The sequence below is a fragment of the Hippoglossus stenolepis genome, chromosome 12 (genome assembly GCF_022539355.2).
Source record: "Hippoglossus stenolepis isolate QCI-W04-F060 chromosome 12, HSTE1.2, whole genome shotgun sequence".
Taxonomy (NCBI): domain Eukaryota; kingdom Metazoa; phylum Chordata; class Actinopteri; order Pleuronectiformes; family Pleuronectidae; genus Hippoglossus; species Hippoglossus stenolepis.
Window position 1 is genome coordinate 6,348,781 of NC_061494.1, and position 14,335 is coordinate 6,363,115.

The 14,335-nt window shown below is 40.1% G+C and overlaps 1 protein-coding gene across 2 annotated transcripts; it reads right to left on the bottom strand.

The window, feature by feature from the left end:
* Positions 1 to 2,023: 2,023 nt before the first annotated feature.
* zgc:110045 (uncharacterized protein LOC664755 homolog) lies at positions 2,024 to 13,684 on the bottom strand. 2 transcript variants are annotated; one of them, XM_035173619.2, is made up of 14 exons: positions 13,148 to 13,684; positions 11,855 to 11,895; positions 9,662 to 9,772; positions 9,452 to 9,475; positions 9,297 to 9,329; positions 9,075 to 9,191; positions 8,727 to 8,858; positions 8,165 to 8,293; positions 6,964 to 7,053; positions 6,287 to 6,328; positions 5,796 to 5,871; positions 4,767 to 4,819; positions 3,691 to 3,860; positions 2,024 to 3,343 (listed from the first exon to the last, which is right to left on the bottom strand). In XM_035173619.2, exons 3-14 carry the CDS (start codon positions 9,737 to 9,739, stop codon positions 2,983 to 2,985), a joined length of 1,305 nt encoding a protein of 434 aa, XP_035029510.1. In that variant the 5' UTR covers positions 9,740 to 9,772; positions 11,855 to 11,895; positions 13,148 to 13,684; the 3' UTR covers positions 2,024 to 2,982. The 2 variants fall into 2 exon arrangements, with proteins under 2 accessions (XP_035029510.1, XP_035029511.1); XM_035173620.2 differs by lacking the exon at positions 11,855 to 11,895.
* Positions 13,685 to 14,335: the final 651 nt, after the last annotated feature.

The window sequence follows — 14,335 nt, forward strand, 5'->3', positions numbered from 1 at the left end:
GAAGAATATTTTTAGACTATAAATGAGTTTTTAGTAGCGATTAAGAACAGCCCTATACCATCCAATTTCCCACAAACCCTCAGCGGTTATAACACTAAAAATGTTTATTTATCTACTTATTTGACCATGAATTGCTTTTCAAAACTGCACGATGGCAGCGTGCTCCAAACACGAGCCGCTCCCTCCTGCCTGTGTCAGGTTGAAAAGGGAAGTCATTAATTTAGCATTAGAAGCTGGCTGTGAACTCATAACTGCCCTGGGCACACATCGGCGTACACGCAGCACTGTTCTCTGCTGCTACACCTTCCCTGAGGTTGAAATGTCATCCTTCACTGTCATTACATTTCTGCCCCATTAACTATTGATTATCTCCACTTCAGCATTTCGAGCCCTGCCGTGGAAACGGCCCACATGGCTCACAACCCCGGCACTCCACGGATTAGGAGCAGAAGTGCCCACCTCCTGCAGGGGGAAGGGGGTGAAGACAGATTTGCAGTGGGGCTGGGGCAGAGCTGGAGCACAGGGAAACATAGAGCGTCTAGACTGTACCTGCCCATTAGCAGTATGCTTGAGTGGACAACCGGAGGTTTAGTTGTTCTTTTTCAGGACTCCTGAGAATGTTGCCGCAGCATGAATATTTGTAATATTTGTTGAATATTTACTGTGAGGTTAGTCCATGTTTGTTGCTGTTTTTTCAGCAGGGTTAAGGTGGAAAAAGTTTGTCTGTGCAGGAACTATGCATCCTCTGCTTCAACAAGCTGCATCCATCAGACAACGTGCTCGTTTGTGCAGGGTTGTCTTTATATACCAGCCAAAACTTCTGTGCATCTGTGTGCTGCAAACTGCTAATGGCTGCTGTTACTGCTCTGTATTGCTTCTTATATTTCAATATCAGTGCTGTTTAATGTTCCACATGTGCAGGCTGCAGAAGCAGGTTTTCTCTGTGGAGAAAAACTATCAAAATGAAAAATATGTATATGCTCTCACTTTATGCTGTGTCTAGTGTTTGGGGTTTATACAGATCAGACATAAAGTTAGAGAAAAATATCCCCCTCATGGATGTTCCTCTGAGTCAGGATATTGTAAACACAATATAAAATCAGATATGGTCCCGATGGAGTCTTCATTTCTATAATTTTTAAAGCATTTAAAGTAAACAATTCTAACAACCCTTATTAATGCCATTAATTTAGATCTCCTCAGTTTAAGTGTGAAAAGGTCTAATATCATTTTACTTGCAGGAAATAAGAAATATGTTAGAGATCATAATAAAAAGGGAATTAATGTTGCATCAACATGTTTTTAGCCGTGTGACTGATAATAAACTCTTTTAGACGGAACAGGGGGGTTTTGTCAACAAAAACTGTTACTAAAGAAGGTTTTGTACACAGCAGGTGTTTTTATCGTTATATTATAGCTTATTTTTTTCAATATTTATTATATTGCAATATTATATGGGCAAGTAGTTTTCAAACATATCTGTACAAAATATTGCTTCCCTGCAAAAACTTTATCCAAAGCTGTTTTACCAAGTGCACTTCTCTATTTTTGATATTAACATGTTACAAATATGTGCATTTGTTTTCAAAGTAAAATTTAAAATGGTAAAATGTATCTTATTGTTTTAGATACGATTTTGACCTGCTGTTAGCAATGAAAATGATCTCTTTTGAATTCTGTTAATCAGTTGTATTTATAGCATATATACTTCCCAAACTTATATATGTCCAATCTTCTCTTTCATACTAATATATAACCTGTATTGAAGAATTTGTATGTTTTGTATTTATTCTTTTGTAGTTAAATTTGGGTGTGGTTTTCATATAACTCATTGCAGGTTTCTACCACACCACAGACATATTTTTAACATTTAATTTATGTATTTTGTATTTATTTTGTATAAACTAAACTGAACTAAACTGATATTTCTGAAAATGTTGATGTTTGTATTTAGGGGCATAGAGATAAGATATAAGATATAAGATTTACTGCTTCAACAAAATTAGAACAAAACAACCAAATCTGCATTGTCGAAAGTCCCATTTATTTCAGTCATTTCATCAGCAAATAAAACAAATGTGCATTGTTTGGGGGATAGACCCGCACCAGAAACACATGCATAAAACATTTATTACAATAACTGCTCAGTATTCACTCTAGACGCTGAAAGTTGAAGCATTCCACTCATTTAGGTTGGAGAATAAACAGGAAATACTCTGGCGTACAGAAACAATTTAAATGAGTTAGTTAGGCCAGTCCCGCTCTACAGGATTACTGTGTAGAGTGAAATCCACTAGAATCCAATGTGGCTTTTAGGATAATCCCATCAGAACTGCAACAGTGCAGCGTTACTACAGAACACCCAAGCCTGTTAGCATTGATGAGAGCCTACAGTGAAGGAAAAGGGGGAAATATGACAGAAGAGTGGAGCAATCCTTGTGAAAAAGATACTTAACACACTGATTTCTATCGTACAAGACAAACATTTTAACAGCCTGCTGCCAACAAAGCACCACGTTTTATCATATTATTATTGATTCTCTAAGAAAAACTGCTTGTAAACTAGTTACACAGATAAAAAACTAAGTCAATCTTTGCATCATGGAAAACACACATGGTGTAAGACTTCATATAAAGCTCTGTAACATGACTCCATTTGAAAAATATCTTCTTTTAGGAAACTAATACAAGCCTGAGTTACCCAAAGTAATTGTCATGCATGTCCAAAAGATAATACTAAGTTCATATTCACCTCCACTCCCTGTTTTAATTACTGAGGACATGGTTTTTTTTAATGCTACCATCCTCCCAGTATGCTTTCAACATTCTCCTGATTTATTGAAAACAAGTATTACGCTCGCAAAGCTTACACTCACTGGCTATTTTCAAGCCTTTACCCTTAATGTTAAATAATTTGACTGTACTGTATATTGATAATGTCTTTCCAGCCTGCTAACACTGACTGGACTTAAAAAGCAGACATCAATAGGGAGCAAACTTCTGGCGGTCAGATTTTTTGATACCGGAGGTCTGCATTTTTGCGGTGAATGGGGATAAACTCTGTGCTAGGCTAGAAGCAGCTGCTGGGTGCATAGCCAGGACAGGCAGAGTTTTCATGCCGAGAAGGCTGGAAACGGGTACGGCGTAGTGTGGGTTTTGGAAGGCTGATAAGGTGGAAGGAGATTGGACGTTAATGGTGGTTGGGGCTTGGGTTGTGGCCGCCAGGACGGCCATAGAGGTAGCAGCAGCGGAGGCAGTAGGAGCGGACTGAGCAAAGCTCATGTTGAGGTCAACTGAAGTCGCTGCGGAAGCGGCCTGCATGGTGTATTTAGCCATCTCTAAGCTGCAGGTTGTGACATTGGGAGAAGGGGCGGGGGAGGGAGGGGTGAGACGGCGAGTGGTTTAGAGAAGGGAGTGAAAAATGAACAGGGGGAGGATGGATGGAGACAAAGGAGAGGGGAGGTGAGAGAGAGGAAAAAACATAAGAATCACAGAAGGAAAGTGTTAAAAAGCAGAGACAATAAGGAATTTAATGCAGTGAAGAGAACGGAGCAGTGAGCTGGAACAAATCCAGCCTCACCCTGAGCACAATAACTCTGCCCTAATACAATAGCATTGTGTTTGGCTGTCTTATCATCGGACTGTGATGTGAAGCCCTGCTGGACGTGGCCAACCTGCGTAATGTCTTACCTGGCGTTGATGAGGTACTGGGCCACGCTGATGCTGGCCAGCGAGCCGGTGATCGTGACTTGGCGCATGGCTGAGCCATCAGTGGCGCTGGCAATTTTGATGTGAGCTCCAGAGACCTGGCGAATCTCATTGATCTTGCTGCCTTGTCTTCCAATTATGCAGCCAATAAACTAGAAGGGGAGAAATGTGAATAACAAAACAGCTCATGTTTCCGTTTTTTGCAGGAATTGGATTTCAAGGCAGCATTTGGAAGTAACCACTGAAACAGACCACAAAAACAGATCCAGATAGATTTCTACAGAGGAAAAACACATTTCTAGCTTAGTTATTGTGAAAGCACAAACATCTTATAGTAATATTACTAAAACACCTTTCTATAATTGTAAGATTAAAAGGAATGTAATGATATTCAGAATGTCATCACTGGATCCCTAGCCATGCAACTCTATTAATATGAAGAAACACTCAGATATTCTGGGTGATATTATATGGAGGCCTACTTGCTTTCCTGCTGACAACTTAATTAAAAGATTTATATCACTCATATCTGTATCATAGACTGTGTATAAATATGGACAACAAAGCATTTTGGTCATGACCTGGTGGCTGGCTGCAGTATAGGTCATTACTCCCAGCTCCTCTATGTCAATGATTGACAGCTGAGACTGATTCATGATTGGTCGATATTTTAGCCTTATTTCAGGATAATGGGAGGAAGTGGAGAAGAGTCTATCTCTATTTACAACTTTATTTACTTTAATTCTACAGAAATATAAAGCACATTTATCTAAGATATGTGTTACTATAAATCCTTAGAAACACTGATATATATATATATATATATATATATTCAAGATAACTGATAATATTAGCACAACAACAATGTGTGCAATGGATTTATGTGAGCCAGAAAGAGACAAGTGATGAAATGCTTTGTGCTCCTTTTACAGGAGGTGAAACACTAGTGTCCAGACATTGCTCATTAGCCGTCCTCCTGGGAAGTGTTGATGACAGTAGCATGAGGATTACCAGTGTGAGTTTTAGTGCTGCAGGAGAACAAACAAGGTGGCACTTACATCATTAGGTATTGCCAGCTCTTGTGAACTTGTGTGGGCAGATGCATCCAAACCTGCAAAGTAGGACAAGGAATGCTAACAACAGCATGGCACTAATGGCTTCCACTTTCATGGCATGACAAGTTGGCCTACTTTATCTAGTGTATCACTGTTGCACTGCTAAATTAGGAACATTCCAATGGCATATGGCACAATGTTTTTTCTAGTTAGACACGTACATATTCAACACACATTCTATAAACACATTTCACACGACTACAATAAAATAAGCTAGTTTAACAATAAAAGTGAGCATGTGTTATAGGTTTTCATCAAACCAGTGCTGCCAATGTAGTCATACTGTTTTGTTCGCAGTTAGTTGTGGCAAAATATATGAGTACATGGGGTGGTTCAGGTCAGGGATGGTTTGGCCAAGACAATGTTAGATTTAGGGCAGAAATGTTGCAGAGGTGAAGGATGGGTCAAGAGATTAGGATTTCATTTTTTTTTCAGACAGGGAGACTGGGCGAATGGAGCTGAAACTTTGGGAGGATATGAGAGATAGTGAGAAATGATTAAATATTTACTCTACTGTAAATATTTCCTACCATTTTTCACATTTCACTCTCAGAGGACTCTCTTTTTTCTTTTGTATTCTAACCTTTATATTGTTTTGTCTGCTTGAGTCTGTCACATACCCTTTTGGATTCTACATATTTCAGGGACTGACTTTAAAGATTGTTGACAACAAACTACTTTTTTGCGTTACCTTAAAACTTTACAATTCTGTTTACTATTCTTCCATCTTTTATTCTATCCTCTGGTACAAATAGATGCAAATTACCAATGCTTTTTTTTTTTTTACATATATACATCTCTCTAAAGTCGCTTTCTACAAAAAAACAACCTGTGAGAAAGTCTGTAAACACTGAAGGAATGGAGACATCCTTGATCCTCTCTGAGGTGACAGGGTTGTTTTAATGGTGTGATTCGTAGAGGAGTGAAGACAGAGGGATAGATGGACTTCCCTGGGGAGCCGTGGGTACGTACCAGGGAAGGTAGGGTTGCTCTGCCCAAGGGAAGGGAGGGGGATATGCTGCATAGCCAACTGGTGAAGCTTGGTCAACTGCAGGGTAGGAAGGAAGTTAGAGCTAACCAATCAAACTGGATTATTTCAGAGGAGCTGACAACTACAATACAGAGCCAATCTGAAGTTCACAAACATCACAGACGGTGTCAGTACGAAGAGTTTAATTTTCCTTCAGAGAGCATGCTGGCTTATCTAGGCAGTCATCTGAAAATGCAGTCACATCTCTGGCTACAAAGCTAAAACTGATCATGAATTCTTTGAGATCTTCCATTTAATTTCAATCAGTGCATGCTGCTACCGTGTGTTAGAGTTAGTAATGTCAAGAGATCAGGGTTACTGAAGTTTCATCTTCGCAGAGTAGGGCACACAGAGGGCGTAGTGGTGGCTTGGAAGGAGTGGGCAGGAGTAGGTCATTACGGCACATGTCAGTCACTCGAACAAGCATACTTACATCTTGATGTGCAAAAGCATACTGCCCTGGAATTGCAAAGGCCTGGAAGGAATAAAAAGAATGTTATCAACCACGTAAAAACACGGTTATGTGACTGAGAGGTACAGACGCGTTTCAACATGTCACTCCAAATGGGAATTTGTCATAGAGGATGAAAAGCATGCTCAGTGCAGTGGTTTCTGAAAATCCATCCCTGACCTCTTTTCCATAGCTCTAATGTGTATAGATTTGATGGAATTTCATCTAAATGTGATCTGCTGTCTCTCCCCCCCACCCTCTTTTGACCATGGCCAGAAATCCAATAACATAAACAGATGTTTGATAGGTCAGAAGAGACTGTGCCAAATTCAGGACAGTGGCTGGCCAGCTCTTAGAAAACGTGCTTTAGTCACGACATTGTTCAGATTTCCCACGGCAGGGGAATTATTAATGTAAATGGATGTGCTTCAGCTCTGCCAAATACTTTTTAAATAAGATCATTACTGCATCTTTCTGCTTACAGCATTACAATATGAAGGGCTTATAGTTGAATAATTACACAGATGTGACCTTCGCTTGGTAAAAACATACTTGATCAGTGTGGCTCTGAGATCACACATAATAAGGGGCCTATTTGCCAATGTTTTTTCACAAAGAGGCTAATATCACACCTACATAGCCTGCAAATGGGTACTTACTTGTGCATGGTGCTGCGGTGCTAATACTGCATGAGCACCTGCAGGTATGGCCTTTGGACGGTAGGGAATAGTCGCTCCTTTCGGTGGAGACTAGAGACGCAGTCATGCCAACAGAAAAGGAGAGAGAAAATTATTCACTGCTACAGCTGAGAAAAGAATGGCACTGAGGCATTTTATATCCCTTTTTATCTCACTCGATGAATCTTTTCATACCCCAGTCATTGCTTGGACGTGACATGAGACCTTGGGCTAAAGAGACCTATGATACAACTTTAAATAGACCTTTTATCCTGACGATTCAAAGTTGTCAAGTCAAGTCTGATCATAAATCTAAAATCTTTTTCTAAGATTAACAATGCATGAAGGAACCCATTTTACCTATATTTTTAGGCTTACATAAATCACTAGAAAAAGTGATAACACTATGCTGAAAAATGGCATTATGACATGTCTAACAAGTATCTCCATGCTAACTGGGAGATTGAGAAGAGGTCAACTATCCAACTCTTCCAAGCCATACTAACTCAACATCATAAATCATAAATCAGATTTTTTTTCTAAAATAATACATCAACATGTTTGTGTTAGAGAGGAAAATATATAGAAAATGGAACCAAATGATTTGACAAACTAATAATGCTATAAAGCTGGATGTTTTTTTATTGTTCTCTTTCATGTTTGGAAGGGGAGGGAGAGGGAGAGGGGAGGGGTATTCAGCGGCAACATGCAACTTCACCACTAGATGTCACTAAATCCTACACACTGAACCTTTAAGTAATACATAACAGTTTTATTTGAATCAATAAATAATAATGATAATTTATTTATATAAAGCACTTTTCTTAACAATGCTATGAATTGCTTTACAAGGAAGAAACACTGAGAATACAACAATAGAACGTGACAGAGTAGAGAAAATATAGTTATATATATAGAATAGAATAGAAAATAATTATTCAGAAAATGAAAAATATTTCAGCTGATTATTTAATATAAATAAGAGGCAGTGCTTGTAAAAGCGTTGCATGAAGTTTGTATGAAGAGTTGATAGGGTTAGATAAAAGCAACACATCGTTCTGACTGAAAATGTCCTAGATGTGCTACTGAGTATCTCTTACCGCAGCCTAAACAAATGAGACACACTTGACACCTAAACAGAGATGCAGAATGTGAAGATCATCTGCTGCCTGACAGTGCTTACCTCCAGCATGACAGAACAGATGTGTCTTACACACTGAGTGATGGCCTGTGGAGTGCCCGAGATTGTGACAGCCCTCTCTGTGGAGTCCGGCAGCATGTCTCCAGCCACCTGAACCTGGGCGCCTGTGGTCTTTAACATCGCCACACAACAGAAGAAGCAAAGTCTATTTACTGCTGAAAAGAGCACAGGCATCACCCAAATTGAAATTCTGTTTCAAGCACCCTGCAAATTACCCCCGAATCCATTTTGACATGCAGGGAGCAGCTGCAAGCCAAGTAGCGCATGGGTGCTCCAATATTTGTAGGAGGCATACACAAATATTGTCCATTCAGAATGAGTATTCAGCCTCCGCTGATCTTTACAGGCATAATCAGTTGGATTTTCATGAGCAGCAAGCAAAAAAACTTGCACACATTTTGAGGCAGAAAGATGCAAGAAAAGTTTGACTGGAGTGTTTGATACTTGAGGTGTCGGAGCCCTGGGGGGGGGGGGGTTTCTGTCACCACTTGGGTGCAGACAAACAACTTCCTGATGGAGAGTAAGAAACGAAAAGGACTCCTACCTCTCTGATCTCTTTAATCTTTGAGCCTCCTTTGCCAATCAGTGAGCCACACTGGCTCCCTGGGAAAACCAGGCGAAGTGTCACAGGTGGCTTGCTTGTCACGTTGCTGTTTGTCATTGCTGCAGTAATGTCCTGAGGGAGAATTACAAAAATATATTGTTGAAGTTTTTTTCAGAGCATAGACTGTAAGAATGTCAGTCTTTTTTTTTCATTTTACAAGATTGAGGAAAAGGTGCATTCACTGCGTTTCAGACTTCACACCAAGTCTTCAAAGAACCTCAATATGATGTTATATCATGACATGCAGAAAGTTGCAGTGGAGTTTGTTGTGTATTAGTTCTGCAGCACCTCTTCAAACTTCAGTGCGATCATGGAGAAAGCTTTAAAGATGCCCTCTGTGGGTCCTGTGATGGTGACAATCCTCTCAGGAGAAGAGCCCTCTGATATGTTGATACGAGCACCACTCTGGAAATACACATCCACAATTATAATCAATTAGTTCTAATTAATCTTAGGGACCCATTAAATCATATATGTTTCCACAGTATGGATCTGAGAGAGACGTCTCACCTCCTCTCTCATCTTCTTTACGGTTTCTCCTTTCTGTCAGAAATTAAAAAAGAGGAGGCTTGATTAGTTTTATAAGGCGAAGGAAACAAGACAAGCAAGCAAGAAGGAAAGCAGTATGAATCAATGGATATGGATAGATTGTAAAATAAATCTACCTTGCCAATTATGCTGCCAACTTCCTGTGGATGAAAAGATAACAACGAGTGAAACAAGTGGCAACACACACAGGATTTTCTCTGAACAGCTTCTCACATTTAAACGGATGTAATCCTTTTAACGGCAATGACAGGCTATTACCCCACCATTAGGCTTTTACTACAAAAACACACTAAATTACTGTTACTATTCCCACGTCTGCCCATTACCTTTCCATGCATCAACAGCCTCAGCGTCAATGTAACATTCAGACTCCCATCTGAAGCCATCTCTTCCTTGTCAGACATCCTCTGTGTTTTGCGAGCTTTAAAGTCAACACTCTGCAGGAAGAAAGAAATTGTCTGAGACAGTTCTTGTGTGTCACCTGTGCTCCAGTGTTTCAGGTGGTCCAAGACATTAAAGTTAAAGAGGCATTCTATAAAATCCAAGTGAATTTTGATGAAACTTGTGCTACAGTACCCGTTCAGTTGGGATTCAAATAACTAATTAAAACAAAGCTTATTGGAAATGTGAACACATGTGACATTCATTAGTGTGATAAGAGCTACCTAAAATTGCAAGAATCTTCTTTGGATGAACTGTACGTGTGCTTTGACTTTTCAGTTTGGTCGATAATCTACTAACATGGAGGAGGTGGGAATTATTAACTATACTGCAGCCAGCCACCAGGTGGGGATCGAAATGCTTTGGCTTTACTTTTTGGGATCCGTCATGTTATCCATCTTTATATACAGTCTGTAGTCTCTGTATATCATGATACGCTGGCGACCTGGTGTACCACACCTATCGCCCAATGTCAGCTGTTATTGTCTCCAGCCCCCCATCCTCCCACGACCTTCAAAGGATAAGTGGTATAGATGATGGGTGGATATGGTACTTTATTTTGATTGATTTCAAATATATTTTTTCAATAAACCCTCAGCCTCCCCTGTGTCTGTTGAGTTTGTGTGGTTATCATCACTGCTCCTCCTAACTGCCCTCTTCTTCTTCTGTGTATTACGATCAAGCGGCTGCAGGAAACGTGAAATGTAACATATCCTGGGCTCAACCAGATTTCTCTGGGAAAGAGCTCCCACATTCTGTGTAAGATCTTTCATGAACTTGGTGAAGGTTGCGTCATCGTTGTTAAATCAGTCTGAAGCAGTGATTTAAAAAAAACTATGCAGAATCTAAAGTAACTGGAAACTGCTCTGAAGTTGCTCAGCGGCTTTTACGCTTTTAAAAGGAGCCAAATTCCCTCCTTTTTAATAGAATTTATCAGGGGACTGATGCTCTCTGAAGAGTTGTGGATCATTGTTGTTCGTCTTCTGATCGAGTTGTGAGCGGGGGGAGAAGATAAGCCTATCACTAGGTGCAATCTTCACATGGGACGGTGTCTTTCGTTCCGGCTAAATACAAGTTGTGTGACTCCCTGTGATTAGATTAGATACAAAGGAAGCCTCTTGTGCAGTGCGAGCCTGAGGATCGAGTGTGTGTGACTGTCTCTTAATATCTCACTGACACCACACAATGTTGGCTCTGTCGTGGCCGCGTATCCAATTTGTTGTATTTGCAGAACAAATACAGAATGCCTTGACACAGCGTAGGTACTTTATGGCATCACAACAGACAGACAGACATATCCTATATCTATAAAAGGAAAAGGTCATGTTGTTTATTAGATTATCATCGTTTTGAGAATGTCTTTATTACATTTACTCATGCCAGGATTGACAAAGTGCAGTATTTGAGGCACTATGTCCAGACAACCGACTCAGACTAAAATTTGTCTGTAATAAAATAAATAAATAAAATAATAATAACTAAACTAAAATACTAGATATAAATACTTAAATAATCTAAATAAAAAATGCACTGTTACAATTGCTGTTTTGATTTAAGGCCCACTGATTAGCCGGTCACATGTCAAACTTAAAATCTAGACCTAAAATCTGTAGATTTACTCGAAGAGACAAGGGAGGAGGTAACATGGCGGCACGCTATTGGTGAGTGTGTGTGAGGCAGTTAATCCAAAGTTTAAATCAATCCATGGTTTTAACCCTACGACATTTTAAAGCAATGGTTCAACAAATTGGGGAAATACACTCATCCGCTCCCTGGACGAGAGATTGATTTAAAAAAAAGACGGAAACCTCTCCCTTGTTTGTACTGTAAAGATAAGGCTATAGACAACTGTTAGCTTAGCTTTGCACAAAGGCTGGAAGCATGGGGTGTAAACCTATCCCTGCTGTGTCCAAAGATAATCCTCCTACAAAAACTAATGTGTTACAACTTCAGTTTTAATAGACACAGACAGCAGCAGAAACAATCTTCTCTTCTAACTCTAAAAGCAACAAAGCCTATTTCCCAAAATGTTGAACATGACCTTTGACCCTCCCACACGCTCAAGCTGAGATACTCACACAAACCAATAAATACAGAACTCTCTGCCGCCATTCCACTCCTAAAAAGAAAAAAAGGAGTAAGTTTGACTCTAGCATGCTTACTCTGGCGATAACACAAGAGAAATGTAGCAGCATCAGTGTGATAATAGTAAAACAAGTCTCTCTGTGAGACGAGTTCACTAAGATATTGTTCACACATTCCAGTGTGTAGCTAAAACACTTAATTCAAACCATATCGTGAATAAGTGGAGGGGGTGTCTTCCTGTTAACAAGACTCAGGACGCTCCATGCATCATTATAAAGTTGCAGTGAATACATCAAATAAACAGCAACATATCTGTCTGATCCTATGGCCCGGGATTTGTTTAGTTAATGCTAAGACCCTTTTGACCCATTTCTGTCACCTCGAGCACGTCAGCACCCACTCAAGACTTTCAAACAAAACACTGGTGCACAACAGCACCCACAGAGGGTACGTGATAAAATGGATCATCTAAAGGAAGCCAGCACCCACAGCACTGACACACAGAAATGTGTTTCTGAGACAATCAAAAACAGGCCATTAATCCTGGAGGGAATTGAAGAACAATGTCTAAGTGGATTACTTGAGGAGTCGTATTTGAAAATGTGCTCAAATTTGAGGCTAACACAAAGGATTCAGAAGATTGTGATGAAAAGATTATTGCAAGGAACAGTATTATAAACAATAGTGATTGAGGAAAAACACACTTAAATAGACATGTTTTTTTCAATGCCCACATTTTGACAGAGCATTTTAGAAATAATTTATCTTTATCGACATGATTTTTTTTTTTTCTTCTAAGGCAACAGTAACTGCTTATTCAATATCTAACTGAATGTTCTATTAATAACCATTTGTGAGCCTCTGCATATTAGATTAGAAGCACGGGGCCTTACAGCATGGCTTTCCTTCCTCAACACAAGGTTTACCGTACTGCAGATTCATCACATGTCTGGTTTAATGTGATATTAATTACAGCTCAAACCATCTCTCAATCTAAGATTTCAGCAAAAATGCACTTTTACTGCAAAAGAGAGCACAGAAATAACTCAAATTAACTCAACCTAATGTGAGTCAGGAGAAGTGTATTAAGAAAAAGACTCTAAATATATAGAAACTAAAAGGCAGAGCCCGAATTAAAAGGTACATTTCAACTTCATGTCTGGCGAAACCCAACATTACTGTAGACTACAACATGGTCACCAACACAAACTGAACTCTGAGCTTCTCTGTGTGGTTTGGAGAAAGGCCTGACAAGTAATGCAACAAGAATGATATAAATCACTGACCTTAAATACAGAATACTTGCTCCTCTTCTTTACTTCCTCTATCTCCAAAATGAACGTTCTTTTACTTTGTAGTCCGTGTTCAATGTTTGCCCCCTTTGTTGGTTATCCACAGAGTGGACAGATGGCTCCCTGTGCCCTCAGACCGGCTGGAGCGGAGGCTGGCTTTGCTATTAGTCCCTCAGCTTAGCCCAAGATAAGCCCCTACGCAGGGCAAGTGAACCCGCATCTCTTGCTTAATTCTCCCTGTCACAGCCACCAAAGAGGCGTTCCTCCACACGGAGATCCACGAGCCGAAGAGGCCTGAGGGCAGGGCAAAGAGGCTCTATGCCTGGACACTGTCCAGCATGTAGAGCGAGCTACACTTCCACCACAACAACAAAAAAACGAGGTCTAGCCTTTTGCAGGCATCAAAAACACACCGAGAGACACTGAAGAGAAGCTTTGTTAACCAATGTTGCTCTGTGACTAACAACTCGGCATGACTGCTGTGTTCTTCATTCGATTTTCAGAGAGCTTCCTGGCTGCACCGGGCCAGATTTTCTCTAAAACTAAATCTCTCTGTATGAAATCGGTGCTTTGTACGAGGAACACGACTAATTGAGGGCTGGGAAGGACAATGTGGTGTTTGAGTTATTTAGTGATGTTAAGCACAATGTCTTGGTGGGGTGCTTCTCCCCCCCTCACTGCCTCTGCCCTCCCCCACACCAAGCCCCTCTGCCCTAGTAATGAGGCCATACTGGTAACAATACAGCCCTTCTGCACCGAGAAAAAAAATGCATTCAGCTGAGCTTCAAAATGTGAAGGAAATGAATCAGTGAAGCATAAGTGGCATATTTAATTACTATTCAGTGCGTTGCACAGAGACAATGATGGCTGCTGTGAGCCTCATGGCCGTCTATCAGACATCTAAGCAGCTCCACATTACATTCACTCCTCAATACAACTTCTGAGTTATACTTCTATGATTAGAAGGACTGAATGTCTTCATGAGAACAGAAAGATGAAAATAATCCTTTCAAATTACAAGTATATTGCTTTGTATCCTCACTTTTAAAGGCTTCTGCAGGGTTAAGACTGTGTTAGGTTAGGATTTGAGGTTGAGGAACAAAGGTCAATAAAAGTCCACAGAAGTGTAATAAAACTTTCAGAACAGCGTGGCTTTGTGTGTCCGAACTGCAAACACACTCA